The sequence below is a fragment of the Lactuca virosa genome, chromosome 9 (genome assembly GCF_052849685.1).
Source record: "Lactuca virosa cultivar CGN04683 chromosome 9, Lactuca_virosa_CGN04683_v6, whole genome shotgun sequence".
Taxonomy (NCBI): Eukaryota; Viridiplantae; Streptophyta; class Magnoliopsida; order Asterales; family Asteraceae; genus Lactuca; species Lactuca virosa.
In genome coordinates, this window is record NC_136434.1 from 159,151,863 (window position 1) to 159,178,822 (window position 26,960).

At 34.9% G+C, this 26,960-nt stretch overlaps 1 protein-coding gene and 4 non-coding genes across 5 annotated transcripts; all 5 read right to left on the minus strand.

Moving 5' to 3' along the window:
- Window positions 1-2,185: 2,185 nt before the first annotated feature.
- LOC145141499 (small nucleolar RNA snoR114) lies at window positions 2,186-2,275 on the minus strand. Its single transcript, XR_013722707.1, has one exon. It is a non-coding gene; the product is annotated as a small nucleolar RNA snoR114 (small nucleolar RNA).
- Window positions 2,276-2,281: 6 nt separating this feature from the next.
- On the minus strand, window positions 2,282-2,352 carry TRNAG-GCC (transfer RNA glycine (anticodon GCC)). The gene has a single exon. It is a non-coding gene; the product is annotated as a tRNA-Gly (tRNA).
- Window positions 2,353-5,914: 3,562 nt separating this feature from the next.
- Window positions 5,915-5,985, minus strand: TRNAG-GCC (transfer RNA glycine (anticodon GCC)). Its single transcript has one exon. It is a non-coding gene; the product is annotated as a tRNA-Gly (tRNA).
- An 861-nt stretch (window positions 5,986-6,846) lies between these two features.
- On the minus strand, window positions 6,847-6,917 carry TRNAG-GCC (transfer RNA glycine (anticodon GCC)). Its single transcript has one exon. It is a non-coding gene; the product is annotated as a tRNA-Gly (tRNA).
- Window positions 6,918-15,826: 8,909 nt separating this feature from the next.
- LOC145139949 (uncharacterized) lies at window positions 15,827-16,825 on the minus strand. The gene has a single exon (XM_079073597.1). The coding sequence runs from the start codon at window positions 16,823-16,825 to the stop codon at window positions 15,827-15,829; it is 999 nt and encodes a 332-aa protein (XP_078929723.1).
- Window positions 16,826-26,960: the final 10,135 nt, after the last annotated feature.

Below are 26,960 nucleotides of genomic sequence, written 5' to 3' on the forward strand. Positions count from 1 at the left end.
ACACAAATCCACAACCATGTGAATTTAATCCGCCTACATTAACACGGTGAACATACACACATCAACAAGTTACACATTATGGTATTTGCACACTTCAAAGTGTATTACTATATATTTCTCACAATTTACCCTTATGAATTTCGGTCTACTTTTTCTTTTTTAAAATGTAAGCAAAAGCAATAAAGTCACTTTCATGTTTTCTTTCTTTGTAATGCAAATCATGAATATATTTCCATGGCTCATTAGTTTCAATATAAATTCAAAATATAAATAATCGGACGAAAAACATACCTTTTGACATATAGATGGAAATTTACTCCTAAATAGTTAAACAACGAATTTGTATTTTCATTTTACTACATCACACCTTATCTAATCTTTCAATATAAATTTGAAATATAAACAATCAACATATATTTCTTTCATAGAATAATACTACAACTTGACTTATCTCAAAAACACATCTAGCAAAATTGTTTAATATTTGTATAAAACTGATATACTTTTGTATGGAAGCTTATTTACGAAAAAAAATCCATTCATTATATATATAATCATGATATGTGCGTATTGTAAGCAATGTAATGTTCGTTACTCTTGATCAAAGAATAGATATAAAATTTCAAAATGCATAATGCTTAAAGTATATAAAATTAATTCTTGTCCGTGCCTCCATGACCAACTACAAACCGATTTCAACCCCAGCAGATTTGGTTTTTAAAACCCCACGTTATACCGCAGTTTTGCTGGAGCACTTCAATATCTCACGTTTACTCGCACGGACATTACCTATGCAGTTCAACAAATCTATCTCATTTCACAGCTCTAAAACGCATCTTATGCTACATGCGCGACACTTCAAATCATGGTATTCAGATATTCAATTCTCCATCTCGCGATATTATTGCTTACTTTGATGTTGATCGGGTTGATTGCCCATTCACCAGACGCTCCACTTCCGGTTATTGTGTTTTTCTAGGACACAACCTCCTCTCCTGGCCATCCAAACGTCAGCATACTGTATCCCGCTCCAGTGTCGAGGCTGAATATCGCGGAGTCGCTAATGCTGTTGCGGAAACTTGTTGGATCGACAATCTTCTTCTTGAGCTACACTATTCTCCACACCGTGCTACTATTGTGTATTGTGATAATGTGAGTGTGGTGTTTATGTCTGCTAACCCGGTTCAACATCAACGGACTAAACATGTTGAGATTGATCTTCACTTTGTTCGAAACAAGATTGCTACCGGCCATGTTCGTGTTCTTTTATGTTCCTTCTAAATCTCAATATACGGATATATTCACCAAAAGTCTTCCATCTTCTTTATTTTTGGATTTCCGGTCCAGTTTGAATGTCCGTCTAGCTACTCCCGCTCCAACTGCGGGGGTTGTTAATAGTCATAGGCTTTATGTTGTGATATATGTTGTATTTTAGTATTTAGTGTAGCCCAATAATTCTAGGTCTTTTTGATGCATAAGCCCTTGAATTGTATTCTCAGTATATATATTCGATTATGAATGCAGTAAAGTTTTATGGGGAAAATATTTACGCTTACAGCTCATGCATATCCAAGAGCCAATGGGCTGGTTATATATATGGTCAACATGGAGTCCAAAACAGCGATACAATTAAAATGTGTTTTAACTGATGACAAGTTCAAGAACTTGCCCATAGGAGAATTTGTTGACTGTTAAAGAATCGTTTTGTTATCAAATGAGTGCCCAAAGAAGCATAGTTCATAATTAAGTACCAAATGTGTTGTGTTCTATACTTCTATTCCGTGCAAATTAAATAAAAAAAAGAGCTCAGTAAGGCCAACAATGTCTTCAGATTCATAGCAGACAAATTGATGGACCCTCCACCAGAAAGGCATAAATAATCATTGATAAAGAAATCCTCCAGCTGGGAATCGAACCCTGGTCTATACTACTATTATTCAGAAGTACCACTAAACCACTAGTGCTTTTGTGTTCCTCATTATCAACTACGAAATATATTTATTTAACAATAGAGAGTCAATGGCTGCTGAAAACTGCCATCTTTTTTTATCAATTTCGCTTTGTTTGAAGTATGTAACCATCATAAAAATAAAAAATAAAAAATAAACAAATTTGAGCACAAAGAAGTATGGTTCATTAGCAGAAAATATGTCTGCACTCAGCAGCCCAAAAAGCAAAAGAAAAAGAGCTCAGTAAGGCCTATTAATGTCTTCACTTGAAGATCAGACAAGACTGATGGACCCCTCCACCAGAAAGGCAAGAAACATCACAGCTCTTGAAATGCACCAGCCGGGAATCGAACCCGGGTCTGTACCGTGGCAGGGTACTATTCTACCACTAGACCACTGGTGCTTTTGTGCTTTCGTTTATCAACTAAAATATATGTTGATCAGAAGAACCCAGAGTGGTGGCTTATTTCAATATAAATTCGAAATATAAATATTCAACACGTTTTTCATTCACAAAATGATAGTATAATACTATCACTTGACTTATCTCACAAACACATCTAGCAAAATTGTTTAATACTTGTATAAAAATGATATGTTTTTCTATGCATGGAAGATTATTAACCAAAAAGAAAAAAAATTAAGTCCATTCAATACATATAATCACGATATGTGCATAATGTAAGCAATGCAATGTTTGTTACTCTTGTTCAAAGAATAAATATAAAACTTCAAAATGCATAACGCTTTCATTATATAAAGGCATAATTCATGGGACTTTATGAAGTTGTTATGGTTTCTTCCACATGAAATATAACTCAATAAGTAAGCTAATTCTTTAACCTTTTTAGTGTTTTTTTTCAATGTATGTTTATCACCGTGTTGTGTTTTAGTAGTTGGAAGAGGCTTTGAGGATATATTACAATGAAGATCAAAAGATGGTGTTATTCAATTTCAAGGAGTACATTTTCCCTACAAAATATGTATGTTTTTGCTGTTTTAACTGTAATTGGCAATGATTTTTATTTTTACATATAATAGCAATGTACTTATAATTTCTATTGGTTATAACAGTTTTGACTTTTGACATAGATAAATGTGTTCAATAAATAACAATTTTAGGAAGTTGGCCATATGAAAATTTCTTAAAGGTTCTTTTTGGTATTAAATGCGTGTAATAAGTTCATATTTGTATAGCAAATTGTGCCCAAAGAGGCATGTCTCATAAGTACCAAATATGTTTTTGTTCTATGCTTCTATTCCCAGCAAAAATAAAAAAGAGCTCAGTAACGTTGTACATAAGTCTTTATATTTATGATCTTTCTCTAATATCCCGAGAAACTTTGAAGTTTGAAAATGATTTAACATCCACTTTTTCTTCTCAGAATGCAATTATGCAAGCAAATGAAACACAAATCCACAGTCATGTTTCATTTCTTTTCAATTCAACCAAGCTACATTAATAAGGTAAACATGAACACATCAACAAAGGATACATTATGGGATTTGCACTTCTAATCACATTGCCATTTTCCACTGCTTGAAAAAAAGGAGCTCAGTTAGAACCTATATATCATCATTTAAGATAAAACAACGCCGATGGACCCTCCACCAGAAAGGAATTTTTCATCATAGCTCCCATGAAATGCACCAGCCGGGAATCGAACCCGGGTATGTACCGGGAATCCATTGATTATATATATATAATCACGATAGGTGCATAATGTAAGCAATGTAATGTTCGTTACTCTTGATCAAAGAATAGATATAATGCATAATGCTTAAAGTATATAAAGGCATAATCCATGGGACTTTTTTTATAGTTTCTTCCACGTAAACTACAAGTACAGTTCTTAGTTTATGGCAATTGGCAAACTTATTTTGTGAAATCATGGGTTTTACTTGTTTCTTATGTTTATCCCTTTAATAGATATAACAAATTCGTTGCATGTCGTAGATGTCTTCACTAGAGAGTAGAGAACATAAATATTGGATATTTAGATTCATCAACTATCTTAAAGGTATGTTTTGAGCTTGCTGAAATGAAATTGATGTTATTAGTTTGTCTTTCTTAGCTACTATTTGTCATTTTCGCCTCGTTCCCGAGTTTAACAAAAGAAAAGAAGAAAAAAGAAAAGAAAGTCATGAGAGAAAAGAAGAGAAAGGAAAAGAAAACAAAATTTTCTTTTGTGTTCCCGAGTCGGAGAGAAGTGGAAGGAAAATAAATCATTTTGTTCTTTCTTTCCAAATCCTCCCAAATCGGAAGGAAAGTTAGGAGGGAAAGTGATCCTCCCATTTCTCTCCACTTCCTTCCACTTCCCTCCTTTAATGAAACTCGGAAACACTAATTTTTTTTATTTTCTTTCCATTTCCACCAATTTCCTTTCCTTTCTCTCGTTAAATTCAACTCGGAAACGGGGTGTTTGTGAACACACATCAGCAGAAGTAAGAGAAAGGAAAAGAAATAGAAATAAAAAACAAGAGCTCAGTAAGGACCTATATATGTCATCACGTAGGATAAGACAAAGCTGATGGACCCTCCATCATAAAGGAATAAGACATCATAGCTCAGAAATGCACCAGACAAGAATCCAACCCGGGTCTGTAATGTGGCCAGGGTACTATTCTACCACTAGATGACTAGTGCCTTTGAGTTGGTTATCGTCAAGAGTGAAACCTATCACTCAAAATGACCATATTATATATATATATATATATATATATATATATATATATATATATAAGCAAAAGAAGTGAGTACAACCGTTGGTTAAGAAAAAGAAAGAAGAAAGAATTGAGAAGCAAAAGGAAATCAAACGGCTACGTGATTTCCTTTGAGTAGCCGTTTGATTTCCTTTTGTTTCTCAATTCTTTCTTCTTTCTTTTTCTTAACCAACGGTTGTACTCACTTCTTTTGCTTTTACTAATGTCAGATCAAAACCAACTAAGTCTTTATCAAATTACAACTCTTACATAATATAATATAAGTTCTAAAATAAACATTTTCCTAAAAATAACAAATTTGCTTCTGGTAATAAAAGATTCTTACATTTACATTTTCTACCCTAAAATAATTTTGATTAAACACATTTTATCCTTTGTAATTTTAAACTTAAATTATTGGTAATTTTAAGTTATATTTTTGGTTCCTTACATAATTGTTTTTATAGTTTTCATTTTTACTAATATTATGTTTTTATTTAAAGGTTAGTTAATACGTTTAAAATACATTTTTTAATTTTATTTTGTATGCCTCATCCATACATAATTGTTTGCTTTTAAACCTTATTTTATATTTTTATGATTCACTTTGAAAAGAAGTTCTCCGCCGCAATACGCAGAAATTTCTCCGAAAAACCTTATCCATATTGAATTGCGTTTTTAACATACTAGGTTTCCGCAGCATCGCGCGGACGGTCCAAACCTAGTTTGCAGAAAATTAACATCATTTTCAACAGTAAATAGAGTAATACCAATTTCCCTCTTCTGGATTCCAAATAAAAATCAAATAAAAGTTGAATGTTGATTTGGCCACAATTCAAATCAAACAAACGAAAAGATTTTAAAACGCAAAAACTTTGAAGAGAGATAAAATACAAAGAATTGAATGATCAAACATGTCCATGTACAGTACAATTTCACAATCGTTACAACCAATCTTTCATATATTTTATAAAATAATACGCTTTTCTAATTCTTTGTCCCCCCAAACAAATATACAAGACACTTGTAATGCTTCATACGTCATGGTCATGTAGATAATAAAGGGTTCTTTTTCTTATTAAGTGTGATAAGTTCATCTTTGCCTATGGTTCACAAGTACCAAATATGTTTCTGTTACTTCGATTTCCAGCCAAAAAAACGAAAAACAGAGCTCAGTAAGGCCTAGACGTCTTCACTTGAAGATCAGATAAATTGATGGACCCCTCCACCAGAAAGGCAAGAAACATCACAGCTCTTGAAAATGCACCAGCCGGGAATCGAACCCGGGTCTGTACCGTGGCAGGGTACTATTCTACCACTAGACCACTGGTGCTCCTGTGTCTTTCATCCTCATCTATGAAATGTATCACCCAAAACAACCATATTTACAGAAATTAAAAATTCGCCACTTATGGATGCCAAATAGAAGTTGATTGTTTGTTCGACCAGAGACAAAACAGAAAGAATTGGATAATCCAACATGCCCATGTACAGTTTATTTAACCATGAATAAAATTAATTATAACAAGTTCACAATCTTTACAACCAATCTTTCATGTTTTACACCTTATGATATCAACTTTAAGTAACAAGTACTACTAATGATCTTCAATGTCTTTTCAGCTCATAACAACCCAGATCCACAAAAAGTTCAATCAACACCAAAATTAACAATAATCACCACAAGAACATGCACCATCCTTAAAGTTATGAAAGCGATCAGAATCCCTAATAGTCCCATACACAATCTCTCACTATGACTCATAAGAATACGATCTTTTTCATCATCTTCAACATCTTGTAACACAAAATTATCATCCAGAACATAACCAAGAATCTTAATTTTTGTAATTAAATCAGAGTAATTTCTAGTTCTTTTGCTCGCCAAAGCAAGTATACAAAACACATGTAATACTTCATGCCTCATGGTTGCAATAAAATGTGATCAATAGATAACAATTTCAGGAAGTTGGTCACAACGGTTCTTTTTGGTATTTTAAATGCGTGTAATAAATTCATCTTTGTATAGAAAATTGTGCCCAAAGAAGCATATGTTTCATAAGAACCAAATATGTCAGCCAAAAAAAAAAAAATCAAAGAGCTCAGAAAAGCCTAGAATGTCTTCAGTTAAAGATCAGACAAGACTGATGAACCCCTCAACCAAAAAGGCGTGAAACATTACAGCACTTGAAAATGCACCAGCCGGGAATCGAACCCGGGTCTGTACCGTGGCAGGGTACTATTCTACCACTAGACCACTGGTGCTATTGTGTTTTCATATCATCCGTCTACTGTGATTCATTTTTAGAAAAAGGATAGTTTTTTTCCATTTGATCTTTGATATGAAAGCAAAAACAACACAATTCCACAGCAATGTTTTCTTTCTTTTAAAAGCAAGCAAATTACATTAACGGCGTGTTTTTAGTTTTTCATCGAAGTTGCATAGATAAAATACTGTATAAATAAATGACATATGTCTAAAGAAAAGAAAGTGTTGTATGGATAAACAAAGTGTTGCAATGTGTAGAATAAGTTGAATTTTAAAGAAAATAAATTAGCCATGACTTTAATAGGTTTAGACTAAGATCAATTTTCAGTTCTTCACCCAAATTGCAAGTTGAATGGCTAAAGTTCACTTGACTGTGCTTCATCATGCAACCTAATCCACGGATTCTGCAATGTTATTCCCATTATGATTGTCATTAGCCTTTACCTGAGAATGTTGGAATTTGAATCCTAATCGTATTAGGATAGTCGTTAGAGACATACATATCTTTTTTTTTTTTTTTTTTTTTTAAATTACTTGGTCCTTATCCTTCTTTCTAGTTTAGTATTCTACCACTACACCAAAAATGCTTTTGTATTTGACATCGTCAACTATAAAAAACTTAAACCCAAAACAACCATATTAGCAGAAAATTACCATCAATTCAATTTTAAATTGTAAGCGAGAATGCAACTTAGCACCGATCGAGGAGCTACTCTTTTTTCCATCAAATGTTGTATAGGTGAAGTGCTATTGAATAAAGACACTTTATTTTCAAGACTAAATAGAGATAGACTAATACCCATTTCTCCCTTCTGGATGCCAAATAAAAAAAGATTGTTTATTTGTCCACAATTTAAATCAAACACACAAAAAAAAAATAAAGAATCCAACATTCCCATATACACATTTTAATTGATCATAATAGGATGTCAAGCCGCAAGCTTAAACTAATAATGAGAGATGAAACAATACATTGGCACCTACACTAAACATAAAAATAAAAGGAAATAATAAAACTATACATATACTTTGAACAAAGAAAACAACCAGGTAAATGCCCGATACTACAAAATAAATTTAATCACAACCGGTTCACAATCTTTAAAACTCTAAGTGATAAGTACTATTTATGATCTTCAGGTGCACAGCGATAAGCTAAAACTCTAAGATAAAAGCCTAGTTCATATTGAAATTACCAGTAATCACCACAAGAACATACACCATCCTTAAATTTATGACATTCGTTAGGATACCTATCACCTAACAATAATCTCCCTTTCAGTGATTCTCGATATAAACTTAGTAGCACTATGACAACCCACATAAACCCACAAATTCTTAAAGATTCTTATATCCTCCAAGGTCGCGTTTCAATAATCTCATACTCAATCGCTAATCTCTCACTATGACTCATAAGAAAATGCTCATTTTCATCCTCTCAACATCTTGTAACACATAAGAAAATGCTCATTTTCATTTTCATGTTTTACACCTTATGATATCAACTTTAAGTAACAAGTACTACTAATGATCTTCAATATCTTTTCAGCTCATAACAGCCCAGAACCACAAGAAGTTCAATCAACACCAAAATTACCAATAATCACCACAAGAACATGCACCATCCTTAAAGTTATGAAAGCCATAATCCCATACACAATCCCCAATCTTTCACTATGACTCATAAGAATATGATCTTTTTCATCATCTTCAACATCTTGTAACACAAAATTATCATCCGGAACATAACCAAGAATCTTAATTTTTCTCATTAAATCAGAGAAAATTTTGTCGTTCTTGTAACACAAAACTATGACCCATTTCCCCTTTCCAATAATTTATCTAAAACGACCTCACCCAAATCGGGATCCCCATAAATCTTACACACAAGTCTGGATAGATTGGTTTGATCCGATCGTGAATCCAAATTGATTTCAGTTTTCAAAACTTGAGTCCGAATTGTCCATGCTAAATTCAAATCCGATCCGAACCAATCAAATTAAAATTCGGTTTTCAAGAGACGTGACATTTAAAAATATGTACATAACATGAATATTAGTGAACTTAAAAAAAAAAGAAACTGTTTGGTTGAGAATTAAAATTTATGAATAACTATTAAAAAAAATGTATTATAATCTAATATTTTATAGATAAAAAACTTTTGAAAAATATACAATGACGTATTTTATTGGATAATACTTTATAATCTATTTAAAAATATAATTTAGCAAATTAACTAATAACTAAAAGATGTATATTTGAAACAAATATATGTACATAAATAAATATTAAACCATTATTCGGTTTTTTTGGACTACTTGGTTTTAATTTTATAAACCGTAACCAATCTGATATCCAAAATAGTAATTCGGTTTTGCTAAAAACCGATCCGAAAATCCGAACCAAATAGTCCAATCTAAATTGTCAGATTAGACAATTTGGTTTTATCCGAATAATGAACAGCCCTACCCACTGATGCATCGGATTTTAAAAGGCGTAGATTTTATAAGATTTGCCTGACCAAGCAAGTATCCAAAACACATCTCATGCTTCATACCTCATGGTTGCAGTAAAATGTGATCAATAGATAACAATTTCAGGAAGTTGGTCACAACGGTTCTTTTTGGCATTAAGTGAGTGTAATAAGTTCATCTTTGTATAAAAAATTGCCCCCAAAGAAGCATGTTTCATAAGAACCAAATATGTCAGCCCAAAAAAAGAAAAACAAAAAGCTCAGAAAGGCCTAGAATGTCTTCACCTAAAGATCAGACGATACTGATGTACCCCTCCCTCCACCAGGAAGGCAAGAAACATCACAACTCTTCAAGTGCACCCAGCAGCCGGGAATCGAACCCGGCTCTGTACCATGGCAGGGTACTATTCTACCACTAGACCACTGGTGCTATTGTGTTTTCTCTATCAATCGTCAACTATAATTCATTTTTAGAAAAAGGTTAGTTTTTCCCTTTTATCTTTGATATGAAAGCAAAAATAACACAAATCCACAGCAATGTTTTCTTTCTTTTAAAAGCAAGCAAACTACATTAACAACCTGTTTTTAGTTTTTCATCGAAGCTGTATATATAAAATACTGTATAAATAATTGTATTAGGATAATCTTTAGAGATATACATATCTATTTTTTTTTAATTATGTAGTCCTTAATTTAGTATATAAACAGATGAAATCAGTTTTTTGATTTTTAAGAAATACAAAATTCGTTTCTTGGTTTCTCTCTATCAAATTTTACATGGTATTAGAGAGCTAACCCGAAACCTAGCCGAAATTATCTAAACCATGACCAGAGCTGATGTTGCTTCGTCTTCAACAAAGACGACCATTGATATCACGTCTCCTTACTTCCTTACATCCGCTAATCATCTTGGCCAAAATTTTGTTGGAGAAAGCTTACTCCATGACGATAACTACAATGATTGGCAGAATGAGATGACCAACGCATTGTTCGTTAAAAACAAGATTGGTTTCGTTGATGGCACCACTCTTATGTCGGGAGAAAATTATGTCGATTTAATGAATTGGAAAAGATGTAATGTGATGGTACCAGGTTGGTTGTATGAATTTTAAAGAAAAGGAATTAGCCATGACTTTAATTGGTTTAGACTAAGACCAATTTTCAAATTTTCACCCAAAATGCAAGTTGAATTTCTAAAGTTCACTTGACTCTGCTTCATCATGCAACCTAATGTGCTTCATCATGCAACCTAATCTGCAATGTTATTCCCATTATGATTGTCATTAGCCTTTATGTGAGAATGTTGGAATTTGAATCCTGATTGTATTAGGATAGTTTTTAGAGATATACATATCTTTTTTTTAATTACTCAGTCCTTATCCTTCTTTCTAGTTTAGTATATAAACAGATGATCAGTTTTTTGATTTTTAAGAAATACAAAATTTGTTTCCTCCTTTCTTCTCTATCAAGTTTTACATGGTATCTGAGGTAACCTAGAAACCTTAGCCGAAATTATCTAAACCATGACTGGAGCTGATGATGGTTCGTCTTGGACAAAGACGACCATTGATATCATATCTCCTTGCTTCCTTACACTCGCTGATCGTCCAGGGCAAAAATTTGTTAGAGAGAACTTACTCCATGACGGTAACTGCAGTGACTGGCAAAACAAGATGACTGCATTATTCACTAAAAACAATATTGGTTTTGTTGATAACGTCATTCCTATGCCGGGAGAAAATTATTTCAATTTAATGAATTGGAAAAGATGTAATGTGATGGTATGTGGGTGGTTGGTGAGTTCAATGGAGAAATAGATCAAAGCAGTATTAAGTATGTTGTTACGGCTCGTGACATATGACAGGACCTCCAAGAACGATTTGGAAAAGAAAATGCACCCCAGTCATACTTGAGAAGAACAGTTACCACCATACGGCAGGGAGACATGACCATATCTGCATATTACACAAAACTTAGGAGTGTGTGGGATTAAATTCAATCCATTGGTCCTACACCCTCCTGTAGTTATTGTCAAGGGTTGCAAGTGCAATATCACCAAGGAGTTCACGAAAATTCGAGAAAATGAAAGGCCATATGACTTCCTAATGGGACTGAATGAGTACAATGTTGTTAATAGACAAATTGTGAACTCCGACCCCTTACCATATCTTGGTATTGCATATCACTTAGTCAGCCAAGATGAACAATAGATAATTGTTGGAATGGCTGGGTATTCAGGTGGCGAGGCTTCTACTTTCTAACCTCTGAAAACCAGCCTCTAAACCTTATGGAAAAGGTAACTCACAGACTCCGAACAAGAAAAAGAATTTGTCGGTGCACAAATTGTCAAAAGTGTCGGCCACATTGTTGATGGCTGCTTTGAACTTATTCGTTACCCATAGTTGTGTAATCCTTAACAAACAAAATCCCAAAGCAACAAACTGAAGGCTTCACCAAGGGTCACCGTTGTCGTGACTGACAATACCATCACTTTAGGGATAACAAAATAAGAATATGAAGTTTTCATCAAGAAGCTACGTGCCAATCAAAATTCAGCGAAAACAGTAAAAGAGTTGCCCCTACCACCAACATGAATGTAAAGTTACTAAAACCCATGTGATATGGCCTTATTAAATATATATATTTTAGGTCATTATCTTAATATATTGGATTAAAAAGTTATATATATATATATATATATATATATATATATATATATATATATATATATATATATATATATATATATGATAATTAATATGCTTGAAAATGTTTAATTACAGCTAAAATGGGAGCTGAGATGCAAAAGGAGGAGAACGGAGCTGAAAAAGACAAAAATGATGTTGTTGGAAAGCTTAACCCCTCGTTGCTGTTTTGACCATATCTCATGACTCGTAACACTGATTGACGAGATTCAAAAATTTCCATAAACTAGACAAAATTTCAGACGACTTTCGTGTTTATGCCAAATTCTGAATCCCGATTTCCACACCATGGCAAAGACATTTAAACGGCGTGGAAAATCAAAACATTTCGTGCACTCGAAGATTTCATCTCCCACAACGTGGTAAGACCTTTTTGTAACATTCATAAAATTTCAACAAAATTTAAACTTTTCAAACCAATCAAAATCATAATTGTTTACATTATAGTTTTAAAAAAACATGTTCATCATCAGAGTTATTCCCAAAATCACAAAACATAACATGAGGAGGTGCACGATCATGTCTTCGCCTTTCCGCGATCCTCTGAGGTACCTGAAACATAATCCAAAACTGTAAGCCCAAAGCTTAGCGAGTTTCCCCCAAAGTACCCACACAACACAAAACCAGAATAATACAATAAACAACATGCATACAGAGCCTTCAGTCTGATTGGAACACCCACCGGCCTGCAGTCTATCTGGTACGCTTACAGAACCTTCAGCATGACTGGTGTAACAACCCAATTTTTCAAAAGAAAATTTTCATTTTTAAATAGTAAAAACACTTTTCCATAAACCATGAAACCTTAATACAATTGTTTTCAAATTCATATCCATAACAATATTATTTCCAAACATCAGAGTGTCCCATAAAAAAACGCTTGAGAGAGTGCACGCCGCATCATCAAGCCTTGCCCTACCCCTTGGGCTCAGATGTACCTGAAACAAATCCACAAACTGTAAGCTAATGCTTAGTGAGTCGCCCAGAACATACCCCACACACAATCCACATAACACATATCATATTAGCTATAAAAGCTACATATATCACATAAGGCATGCAAACTAACATATAAAGATGCCGTGGGCTCCTCCCACGGTCTTATACCTTCATGTCATGGGCTTCCCCCATGGTATTTGCCTAGGAGTGTCATGGGCTCCCCCACATGGTCTTATATCCAACTGTCATAGGCTCCCCCCGGGGTCTTCCATGCAATAACATAATAATCAACTAGCATATCACATCACAGAAGTATCTATCATACTACATAACTCATATTTAAACATATAAGGATGTCGTGGGCTTCCCCCCGCGGTCTTATACCTTCATGTCATGGGCTCCCCCCATGGTCTTTTCCTAGGAATGCCATGGGCTCCCCCACATGGTCTTATATCCGACTGCCATGGGCTCCCCCGGGGTCTTCCATGTAAATAACATATAATCACTAGCATACCACTTAGCATATAGATAACTATCATACCACATATCTCTACTTCAGTTAGTGTACCACATATCATAAAATGGGCCGGCCTTGGTGCCTTAGACCCATTGGTATAGTGAGAAGACTCACCTCTTGAATGCTGAACTGACAAGCTAAGATCAAATATCCCTCCTGCTGCTCCAACTCAACTGCCTATAATCATCATGTAATTAACTTGTCACGATCCTGGAACACCATAAATACCCTCAAAGTCAACCTTGGTCAACCCTGGTCAAAGTCAAGGTCAACAGTCCATGTTGACCTCAACTCGTCGAGTGCATCCAGCAACTCATCGAGTTACCCGAGTAACTCTTCAACTCGCCGAGTCACCTATGTAACTCGTCGAGTTCCTCAATGTCCAGAAGACCAAAAACCCATGCAGACTGAAAACTCTAATCTGTCACCGAAATCACCCTGACTCTCAAAAACGGGTAAACCCTACCCGACTCGTCGAGTCAGCTAAGGGACTCTACGAGTTCCTTCAGTCTCTTTCAAGTTCATCCCTTTTCAGTGGGATCTAAGGTCCCAAACTCCAGATCCAGACTCTCCTAGTGCAGATACCACATAAAGTTGCAAACTTTACGTGCATGCAAGGCCCTTTAAGGCCATAACATCGAAACTAGGCTTCTTACAATGTTTTTGTGCATGGAAAGGGGCTAAGCTAAATAAAAGTGAGAAACTTTATGTCATTGGGGACCTAGAGAGGTCTAGATCTGGAACCATATCCTTGTAATAAGTCCAGATCCGAGTTTGACTCCATTTTGCACCAAAAATGGTCATTTACTTCCAAGAAAAGGGATATAATCAACTAGAGATCAAGGTGATGACTTTATACCTCCAGATGATGGCCAATACAGAGTAGATGTCGGATCTACTGCTTATCTCTTTGCTCCTTCTTCTTCAAGCTCTAAAATCCTTCACAAATACCCCAAAATTGCTCACAAAAGCTCTTTCTCTCACTCAAGAAGGTGCAAGGTCGAACTAGGGTTTTCTCTGGCTAATAGGGTGATAGGGGAGGCCACAAGAGGCGGATTATGTTCTTTAAATAGGGTGAAAACCCTAAAAATTAGGGTTTCTCTTTACATATCCTACTCGTCGAGTCGGGGCCTTCCGACTCGTCGAGTAGCATCCAAATCCCACGTCCCCATAATAGTCTCTACTCGACGAGTTGAAGCACCCCAACTCGCCGAGTCCATGCACAAAACCCTAAAAGATTAGATAAATTGAATAATACCTAGAACAGGTGTTACAACTGGTACACCACTTCAGACATTCAGCCTATCTGGAACATTCTTCAGGCCTTCGGCCTGACTGCTACGCCCCACTGGCCTTCAGTCTATCCGGGACGCCCTGGGTCTGTTGGCCTTCAGCACAAAGCAAGTCCGCCTCAAACCAACCACTCATGCCCCATGTCTATATATATATATATATATATATATATATATATATATATATATATATATATATATATATATATATACTAGTGGGGTACCCGCGCGATGCGGCGACGACTATTGTTCCTTTCGACAAAAAGTTTTTAGGCGCCGATTAGTTGTTGTTAGGTGAAAAGTTATCTCGGTGAGGTGGTGCAATTGTAATCGTATATGATAATAAATGAAAATCATCATGTTTCCTATCTTCCTCCAATATGAGAGTTTTTTCTTTTGTTGTTTATAAATTTTAAAAGGAATCAAAATATGTTTTCTTTTTTACCAATTCATACAACAAATGCTTATAATCATTTAATGTAAAAGACTTGTTATTTTTAATTTTTTCACAAGAATTATGTAAAAAAGATTTCATCACATTCATAATTAAATGAATAGTTAATATTGAGGAATGGTTTTATTTCATTGAATTTTTTCAATTAGTTATATATAGAAAATAAATGTTTTTAAGAACACAAATAAATTGAAAAATATCATTACCATTTTAATATATATCGATAAGGTTTATACAAAATTTGATCTTATATATCACGCAGAACTTCTTGATACACCACATTTGATGTGTAAATTCCTCTCCCCTGAAATTCTTTTGTAGGTTTCACTAAAACCTTTGTATTCTCACAGGATATCCCTCTGGAAAGCGCCACATAAAGTTGCCCATGCGAGAATACGCACCGACTCTGGTAGATAAACACCAACATTTGGAATTGTTTGACCTTGAGCTTTATTGATTGTCATAGCAAAGCTAAGCCGAATTGGAAACTGTTTTCTTTTCAATTTGAATGGAAATATGTCATCATCAGATGGACAAAGAGGGATTCTTGGTAAAAAAAACTTGTTTTCCGGCATGAAGGCCAACCGCTATTTCCGCATCGATCACGTTCATCTGAAAACCTCTGCATATCAATCTTGTGCCATTACATAAACCATTCGAAGGATCAATATTCCTTAATAGTATTATAGGGCATCCAGTTCTGAGTCGATGGTAATGAGGAGGTAAACCACTGATATTTATAGAGTTTAAGAATTCCATCGGATAGAAATTGTTCTTATCATCTTCTGCCTCATCAAAACTATAGTAAATCCTCTCCTCTCCACAAAACCTATCAATCAGTTGATCATTAATTTCATCAACACTTTCATTTTTTGTTGATAGTATCGCCCTGGAAATAATATACTCTGAAGAGCCTCCATTGATGTGCAAAGAAGGAAAGATTGCATTAATCAACTCGTTTTTTGATTTGTCTTGGTCGGTGTAAGGAATGCACATATCATCAGGTATTCGGACAAAACTTTCATCGATGGTTTCTTCATCTCCGTTGCCAACTCGTATCAAAAAATCTGAAAACCATGGATCGGCCAGTGCTCTCATATTCATAGTTAAACGTATTTTTTTAATCAAAGACCAAAGAGGTGACATCCTCAAGCTGGCGTCTACAATCTGTGCTCTAGTACCACGTCTGATTATTGGTAACACCTGCCTAAAATCACCTCCCAATATCATTATCTTTCCACCAAAAGGGAGGCTCACCTTTGTAATGTCTTGCATCGTTCGATCCACCGCCTCTACTGCTTGCCTATTCGCCATTGATGCTTCATCCCATATGATTATTTTGGCCAAACGAAGTAGTTGAGAAACCCCACTTTGCTGATTGATTTTGCACATTGAGTTATTATCAAGATTTATCGGAATCTTAAACCGCGAGTGAGATGTTCTCCCCCCGGGCATATTATTAGATGTAGCACCAGATGAAGCTGTCGCAAGTGCAATATGACCATGGGAACGAACCTTTTTCATCTGAAATTTTTTTCTCATCCGAAGATGAAGACCTTCCCACTACAACAGATCTGAAACCCATGAAGAGAGCTATTACTATTTTTTTTAAAACCAAATACTTCATCAGTTGAACACACACATACACGGTTAAAAGCACACAGTTAATAACACACATGCTATCAAAATATAACATCGACAACACACCTGCCTCCAACATCTCATATCTGACATCAGCATTTGACTTTTCAACTTTGTCATAACCTCAATATTTATATTTTTTTAATCTTTACCTTTATCTTCATCCCTGCTTGATCTGTTAGCAATTCAAATATACAACAGAATACAATCACAAAATCAGTATTTCTTATGTGCGAAATCGAACCTGTAAGGAATGTGATAGAAAAATAAATAAATAAATAAAAATAACGTAATTAAAAATAACATAGGCTGAAATGGTTAGTTCAACAAAAAAAGATGCGATAAACAGAAATATAACCTCTTGAAATTCTAAAACACCAAGAAAAATCGGAGTTTCGTTCATCATGTTCCAGAACTTTGGACCTGAAAAAAACATGGTGCGGTCAACAGTCTTGAGAAGAAAACCAAAAATCAAACAAACTAAAAAAAACCCAACCTTTCTCTACTTCAAGATTATTTGAGCTCTAGCACATGAAATCGAAACCTACACAAAAATCGGTTAACACACATGACATAAGGAAAGAGATTTTGACTACCGATTCGCAGATGGGGTTCCATATTCGTAAGTCGATGGGTGTAACGACAGTCGTGAGGAATGGTGAGGTTTTTGAGCGAGATTTAGGTGGCGTCGTTAATCTTTGGCGGTGATGTAGAGTATAGTGGTGATGTTTACCGGTGTCGGTGTTGTAGAATTATGTGGCTTCAATGGCTTCCAAAAAGAGGAGGAGTTTTAGGGTAAATGTGTAGAACGGCGGAATGATGAGAAGCGATGAAAGATTAGGGTGAGGTGTAAATTAGGGCAACAACGTGCTTCTCTATATTTTTTTCTATGTGTGTTTGAGAACTCTTTATTCTGATTGGTTGACACTGTTTCAAACGGATTACGTGTATAAAAATGATCACCGTTGATTTTAGATCCAAGGGTCCAAAACTGGTTTCCTTGATTTTTAAGACAAATATCTTAAATTTTGAAGGGACCAATGGTATATATATATATATATATATATATATATATATATATATATATATATATATATATATATATATATATATATATATAACAGATAATCATGCAGTTAAGAAGTCAATGACAAACATACAGATCTTACAGATCACTAAACATAGCATCATCATATCGATCGGGATACACATCTAACATATCACTATAATACTCAATCATGCAATAATTAGGATAACCATCCAAAAGGGGTCGGCCTTGGTGCATTCGACCCAAAAGTACAGTGAGGAACACTCACTTCACACTGACGAATTGCACAGAAAACCTCCGGCTGCTGGCCCACTAAAATCTCGAACTATCACAACAAATAAACATCCAATTACCAATTGAATTACCATCCAACCTTAGGGTAAATGGCCACTTTACCCTATCCATAATTGAGCCAAGACCCAGGCCCAAATCTTGATCCAAAAGCCCAAAATTATACTGTAACATCCCAAAATTCAAGACCAAAAATTTCGTTTTTAAATGAGTTATTATAAAACCAACAATATAAAAACATTCATAATATCATTCCACGTTAAAACCAGTACATTAATAATCAAAACATGTCATCGTAAAACAAGATCATAGTATAATCCCAAAGATCTCGTGTGCGGAAAACATAATGTGATGCGCTGCGATCGACGACTCCTTTCCTTTGAAAACAAAGCACCTGAAACCAAAACTGAAAACCGTAAACACGAAGCTTAGTGAGTTCCCCCATCATACCACATACCATACAATCAAATAATGCCTAGCATATCTGGGTGCTAGCCTACCCCTTCAATCTCTTTCAATTGGTAACCTGCCTAGCCTATCAGGGTGTTGGCCTACCCCTTCGGTCTCTTTCAACCGGTAACTGTCTAGCATATCAGGGTGCTGGCCTACCCCTTCGGTCTTGTCGACCGGTATCTGGGGACTACTTCACCCCTACCACTACCACATAATATCCTAGCATATGCATACAATCCTCCTACTGCCTAGCATATCTGGGTGCTAGCCTACCCCTTCGATCCTGTCGACTGGTAACTAGCCTAGCATATCAGCGTGCTGGCCTACCCCTTCGGTCCTGTCGACCGGTATCCGGAGACTATTTCACCCCTATTCCGACCATGTAACATACTACTGCATAACACATAAGTCATATACTGCTTAGCTTACCAGGGTGCTAGCATACCCCTTCGGTCCTTTCGACCGGTACTGGGCCTATCCTACCCCTCCTACCACTATCACATAATATCATAGCATACTAGAACATAAAGCATAACACATAGTGGCATACCATATAATTATCACAAAGACAATCATCTCTACTATACTCTTACTAGTGGGTCGGCATTGGTGCCTTCGACCCACTTCTACTGGAAGGTAACTCACCTTGTACTGTTGAAGTCCACTACAAGTAATCCTTACTGCTGTCCAGGCAACTCCTTGAGCTATCAATACCACAATATCACCCAATTAGCAATTAGGTCCTAAACCATGATTCATAACCCATTTGTATCAACCTATGTGTGTTGCGTGCCCTAAATGAAAACGATCATCATTATTACGTAAATGATATTTGGGTTCACGGGTCAACCCGCCAACCTGCCAACCTTAATCTAACCCATGAACATGAATCTAACTCACAAACCAACAAACCCATATAACTAAACGATTTAGACGAGTCGTGTGTCCGGGTTGATGTTTCTAACCCACCAACATGTGACACACATAATTATATGAGTCATGTATGGGTTAAAGTATTCTGACCCACCGACAAGAACCTGACACGGTTGTCATCCATAGTTAAAGAGTTGGTGACCTCTTAATTGACATAAATGAAAAATGTTTAGTAAGTTTTGAGTTTTTCCACAAATAAAATTAAAATTGGGGTAAAAGTAAAACGATAAATGAAAATATATAACTATTAGGGCTTTTACGTCATTAAGTGACTGTTTGATACCCATCTGACTCGGTTTGGGTCAGATATTTCAGCTTACTCGGTCAGAAATTCTTGTTTGATACATGATGATTCGGTCAGATTGTCTGGCCCAAATGTATGACTCGGTCAGATCGGAAGAACTTGCTGACTCGCCCAAAAGACTATCCTACCCTCTAATTTCTACTTCTTCTAGTGACCTAAAAGAAACATCGCCCAAAATCAGACGCCTCCATCGACAGCTCCCTCCCAATCGCTGCCATCTCCCTTCGGATCTCCACCCTCCTTTAGTCGGATCTTTGTCTTCTTCGGCAGGTAAGTTCTAAAATCATAATTGTTTGTACATAAGCTTTAAAATCAGAAGTTCTTTGTTTATAAGCTCTAAAATCAGAATTGTATTTGCTCTATTGTTATGAAATTCGAATCCTTTTTTTGCTCTAATGTTATGAAATATGTATAAGCTATAAAATAAGAATTTTTTATTGTGTATAATCTATGAAATCAGAAATCTTGTGTTTAGATGTGCTGTTGTTATGAAATCATAATTTTTTTGTGTATTGCTCTAATTTTATGAAATCTGAAATTGTTTATGAATAAGCTATGAAATCAAAATTTTTCTCTGTGTATAATCTATGAAATCTGAAATCTTCTATTTAGATAAGCTATTGTTGTGAAATCAATTTTTTTTTGTTTGTATAAGCTATGAAATCTGAAATTGATTTCATTGGTAGAAAATTGTTTTATGCTATGAAATCAGAATCCAACTGTTATGAAATTCTTTTTTCTATATAATCGTGCTATTTTTATTTAGCACGATGTTGATTTCATTGGTAGATAATTGTTATTTATGTTTTAGGATGTTGCTTTGGAACGAGTGTGAGGATAAAACCTTTCTTGATGCATGTATCCACGAACTAACCACTAATGGTCGTGAGGAATCTGGGCTTAAGGCAAGTTCATGGAAGACAATAAGCGAAAAATTGATAAACGAACACGGTAAAGAGGTTGATCAGAAGCAAATGAGAAACCACTTTGACTACTACAAATCAAAGTATGTTGCTTGGGTGAAACTGAAAAACAAAACCGACAATATATATATATATATATATATATATATATATATATATATATATATATATATATATATAAAATAAATTTAATCTGACCGAAGAACAATGGAAGGAAGAGGGGAAGGTAATATTTTTATAGCAAATACCAGTATGATTATTTTTATAACAAATACTAATATTTATAAAAATTGTAAACAGTTGTACACGTTCGTGTTGTCTTTGAAAATTAAACCCCTGCTGTTCCCTGATCTTTGCACCCAACTATTTGAAGGATCGACCACAACCGGATTTCAAAGTTGGGGGCCATCTTCTACACTCCTTCGTCCTGTAGAAGAGTTTAGTGCCCATGATTTTGATGATGATGTTCCAATGGAAACCTCAACACAACACGTAGGTGCAAGTGAAGAATCTTCGGGATGTTCAAAAAATACGGAAGTTGGTGGAAATAAAAGAGTTGGTGGAAAAAAAGATATGCAAGGGCATTATAAGTTGAAGAAGAGATTGTCGAGCTTGCAAGGTCGTTGGTGGAAAAAAATGAAATAATTGAAAAAAGTGAAATAGATAAGGATGTTGATGCATGTATGGAGAAATTGAACAAAATGGAATGGGGAGAAGAAGATGAAAGACACAAGACTGCTCTTTTGCTATTTGATGAAAGTGTCGATGTTAGGAAAGTTTGGTCACAACTTTCGCCTACTAGTTGTGAGTCGTGGGTGATGGGTGCGGGTAGGAAGTTTGGTTACCTTTGATGATGTTTACTAGTTTTTTGTTGCATGACTTTTTGTTATTTGCATGATTTTTGGGTGCTATGTTTGATGACTTTTTTGGATGTTATGTTTGGATGCTACTTTGGAGGATGTTTACTAGTTTTTTGTTACATGACTTTTGTTACTTTGGATGGTATGTTATTGAATACTGAATATGACTTTTGTTATTTACTAGTTTTTTTGTAATAGGTCAATTATGGTTTCTGATGGTGAAGTTGTAGCTTTTCTTTTACTTGTGTTTTATTGGTTGAGGTCAAACCGGCGTAGGCTAATCATAATTCATAGAATAAGAGATAATGTCACACCCCCGAACCAGGACGACGGAAACGTCCGGGGGCGGTTGACGTCATTGTATAGTATCATAACAATTGAAGATAAATGAAACATAGCAACCAAGCAGCATACATTGAGATTACAAACTTACAGGGTTTACATAATGCATCTATTCATAAGTTACACAAAAATAACAGAAAAGTAAATTCCATAATGCTGCATCACTTGATCTCAAAAGAGTTGAATTACCTGTTACTGGTTCCCTGAGAATACAAGTGATTTTGAAAAACGTCAACATTGAATGTTGGTGAGTTCATAAAAATATTTGTATGAAAAGACTTGTATCTATTTTGAAAAAAAATGGTTTGTATATCTCCAGAAAATCTGATATTTTCTATGAAAATGAGTTGTAAGTTTTACACCAAAAACTGAGAATATATGCATGTACGTCCTTTGTTTCTTTTACTTGTAATTGTAAGATGTACGTTCCCAGAAAATCCAATATTTTCTGATGTATGAAAACTGTAGTCTTAAACCTAAGACCCAAAAATGTATGCAATCGTGTACTGAAAGTGTAGTATACAGTTTTATATTTTAATAAAATCGGTGAAGTGTAAGCTTCCCATAAACCAAGATAGTATTGTTAATCCCTAAGTGAGTTATTATAACCATGCTTGATGTGACTGTTATGCCTGTACGGCGTTCTTCAGGCGTCGGAATAGGTAAGATATTTGTCACCCTAGACTGAACTGTCTAGCTGTAGCGAACAGCTCAGGTGTGGGGTTGTCAATCCCCGTATAGATCTATACACAACTATCTCGCTCTCTCTCCAGGAGACTCTGGTTATAATATAGGACTTAAAATGTACGCTAGGTAGGTACGGTGAAGTGTATGTCTCACTAGAGCATTAACGGATTTACGCGAACTACGACTTCCTTTTATTGTATAACGAAATAATTTAACTATTTAAAAATTTATGATGGTTATTTTATGACACACGTTTTATGAGTTTCATGTCATACGTTTTATGACATGTGTCTTATGACATGTGAAATATATTGTCATCAATCTGATTTGTATACCATTTTGTGTAAACTGTTTATAACACTTTATATAAATAGTCTATAGTGAATATGTTTAGTAGTAATATATGTAGGAAAAATAGCATAATATTCTTGTATTTAACCCTATCAAAAAAATGACGACAATAATCACGACAATTTTTACTAGAAAAGTTTATTTTTAGTAAAAATCACTCAAAAATTTGTAGGGTTGCATATCTCGTATTTTTCCGGTTGAACTTGCGTAACATAAAATAGTTGAATTTCGTCATCTTTACCATATGGTTCACGATTTTTATAAAAAAAATAAACTATATGGTGATTTCAACATTTTATACTTATATAAATTTTACTTTATAAAAGTAGTACATGTAAATATCCAAAGATCAAACATTTTTGGACTTAGATAAACATATGATTTTGTTATACTTCTATATATATACTCATAACCACGATTTAAAAATGATGATTTTAACATATGTCACGATTTTCATGATGTTAACAAATGATATCAACCATATTATACAAGGAATTGTTCTATATTTAACATATAATCATAGTGCATGCAAGTGTCCAAAGGACAAACTCATTTTAACTTATAACAAGCTTGTAAATCATGATTTTTATGTGTATATGCATGAGGTTTTCGATATCATGTGCACAAATCATTCCATAAACAAGTTGGTACATGCAAATATCCATTGGGTAAACGAAACTTGACTTGTATCCCCCCCCCCCCCGAAAAGCATCAAAAACACGAAAACTTGGGGGTATGAAGCTCACCTTGGTTATTTTGTGCGTGGTAAGGGGAGAGTGAAGAAGATTTCGAGCCTAGCTTTGAGCTTGAAAGGCTTCTTGAAGATGTTGGTGTTCTAGAATGCTAGCACACGAATAATGTGTGTGAACATGAGAGTATCATCATAAAGTTTACATAGAAAAGCTAGAAGTTCAAGAAATAGCTTACCAAGAGTCCTAAATTTCAACTTGATGATGTCTATCTTGGAGAGATTGAATGAACTTTTGAGAGAGAGAACAAGAGTTTGTGTAGAGAATAAGTGACAAGAGTGGAGGGACTCTACTCTCGGCCGTGTATAAGAGGGTGAGGGGGTGATCCCCTTTAACTTTACACATTGGTTACATAAGAGCCATGCATGGAAGTATGATGGTTTGTAGGAGGTGTTGCATGGTTGTTTGATGGAAAAGGGAGTGTAAAGGAATGAGGTGTCACTCCATTGTAAATTCAAACCTTTTTTTTGTCTAATCCTAACCGAAACCTTATGGGGGTTTTCGGTTTTTGGTTGGCTAAATCCATGGTTTTTCGGTTTTAGGGTGGCCGAAAACACCCTCCACTCACACTAGGTTTGTATTTTTTAGAGATATGGGTTCTTGTGTTTGACATGGCCCAAATAAAAGAGCTTTCGGCCTAGGGTTATTTGGGTCGAGAACCTCTAAGCAAAGGCCCAACAATTTGTTTTTGGTTCAGCTATTAGATCAAACTTGCGCTTATAATAGGCTATTACAACTTGATTCTTAATGTATGCATATATGTACATATAACATGGCCGTTTTTGAAATTTCAATAGTCTAATGCAACAAGGTTACATAGAGAAGTTGTTTGTACATGAATGAAATCTCGACCCTAAATTTGCTAGTTGTGACATCATCCCCCCATTAGAGGGAATTTCGTCCCGAAATTGGTTTTAGAGCGGCCTTCAAGGACTAGGGAAGAGATGTGGATACTTCTGCTTCATCTGGTCTTCGCGTTCCCATGTGAACTCAGGTCCTCGTTTGGCACTCCATCGAACCTTCACAATGGGAATACGAATTTGCTTTGTTCGTTTCACTTCCCCGTCCATTATTTCAACGGGTTCCTCGACAAAATGAAGGTTTTCATTTACCTCAATTTCATCTAGCGGGACAACGAGGGTTTCGTCAGATAGACATTTCTTGTATATCTTTTACTCCACTGTTATATATGTTAATGGTTCTTTTCATCACTTCAAACATGTTGCTACTATGCGTGAGTTTCATGCTTTTATATTTAGTTTTTTTTTACTATATAATATCTTTAAGATCTTGCAAAAGTAACTTATGTGATTCTTATAATACCTGTTCTTTATTTAGGGTAGTAAGTTTTGTAATCGATGCATGTGTTTTATATATTAATATGATGTTTAATCCTTTGAAATAAATACTTTGTTTTTTTATAGATTTTCATTGCCATGACATCAAAATTTGTTACATTAGTATGTTATTGGGATGGAAAAAATTATGACGGAGAAGAAGGTATAACTTACAACAAGTCTGCGAATAAAGCTTTCAAGGTTCAATGCGGAATACAATTCAATGAACTCATCGATCAAATCCATATTGCTACGTCGATTGATAAGCAAAAAAAGCGCATTAAAGTAATTTGCAGATATCCATCGGTTGTTCGAAAAGTAATGACATATATTCCTCTCTCAATTACGGATGACAATGACGTTGAGATCATGTTTGATGCGTTTAGTCTCCATCAAGAACTAAGTAATATTGATCTATACTTAGAAGTTGAAGTCAATGGCATTAAAAATCACATAGAGATAACACCAAGGTATTGAAAACTAATTTTCTACATTAATTTTCAAAGTGTTGATAAATGTGATAGTAAAATTAAAATTCTAGTCAACTTGACCAGCATTACTATAGTCTAGGGGCCAACTGTAAATAAAGAAAAAGTGGCTTTACACCACATTTAGACGGTACCAACGTAAAGTTTTGAGTTATTTCTTTTTTGTTATCTCACTGTTTCTATACATTCATACACAAGGAATAGATTTGGATCATCTTTGTTCCATCTCTAAACTTCTTGATATCTTCATAATTATTTTTCATTACTTCCACGACAATGCTAAGTTTTACTTTTATTTTTGTTGATTTTTTTTATATTAACTACAGATGTCGAGAAACTTTTTCGATAGAACAAGAAAGGGACACAACTTTATCACAGGCTATGATTCATACTAATGGTGTGTCAGACATGATTCAAAATGAGGACTTCGACATGATTTCACACTTTTCCGTTGTGACCAATGGAATTGATAGTGGATTTGACATGGACAATGAAGACGATGAAATTGGTCAAGAAGATTTATATGATAATGATAATGATAGTGAAGGAGATGCAAATGTAGAGGGAGATGGCATTAAGGCACCAACTGGTTTTACAAGTTTAGAAGGAATAGATGTGGCTAATGTTGACAATTGGATGATGTCACACTCTGAAAATACAAGTGATTTAATTCAAGAGTTAGGAGAAAACTCTTTTAAAAGTAAGGAAGAACTTATCAGAACCATCAAGCTCTACACGATTAGGAAGCACCGACAATATGAGGTTATTGAAACATGTCCAACTATATGGAAGATAAGATGCAAGTTATGTTCACAAACTGGTTGTAAGTGGCAATTGCGTGCATGTAAATGTCAGCGTAGTGGGTATTTTGAGATAACACGATACACAGGTCCACATACTTGTTTTCAAAATATGATTACTCAAGACCACCCAAATCTAGATGCAAGCTTGATAACTCAAGAAACAGAGCACCTTATTAAGGAACAACCATCTATTAGTGTCCCTACTTTGAGAGCCGAAATAATTGATAAATTAGGATACACTCCTTCATACAGGAAGGTTTGGTTAGGAAAGCAGAAGGCGATTGAACGAATATATGGAATCTGGGAGGAATCTTATATTATTTTACCAAAATTTCTTACTACACTCCAATATTTTAATCTTGTAACTATAGTTGAATGGTGCACTGCGAGATCAATTGATGTGGATCAGATGGAGTCCAACCTTTTTTTTGGGCTTTTTCTCCATCTAT

Excerpts from the sequence above, each read along its gene's own strand:
- LOC145139949 (XM_079073597.1), bottom strand. The coding sequence starts at position 16,825 with ATGAAAAAGGTTCGTTCCCATGGTCATATTGCACTTGCGACAGCTTCA.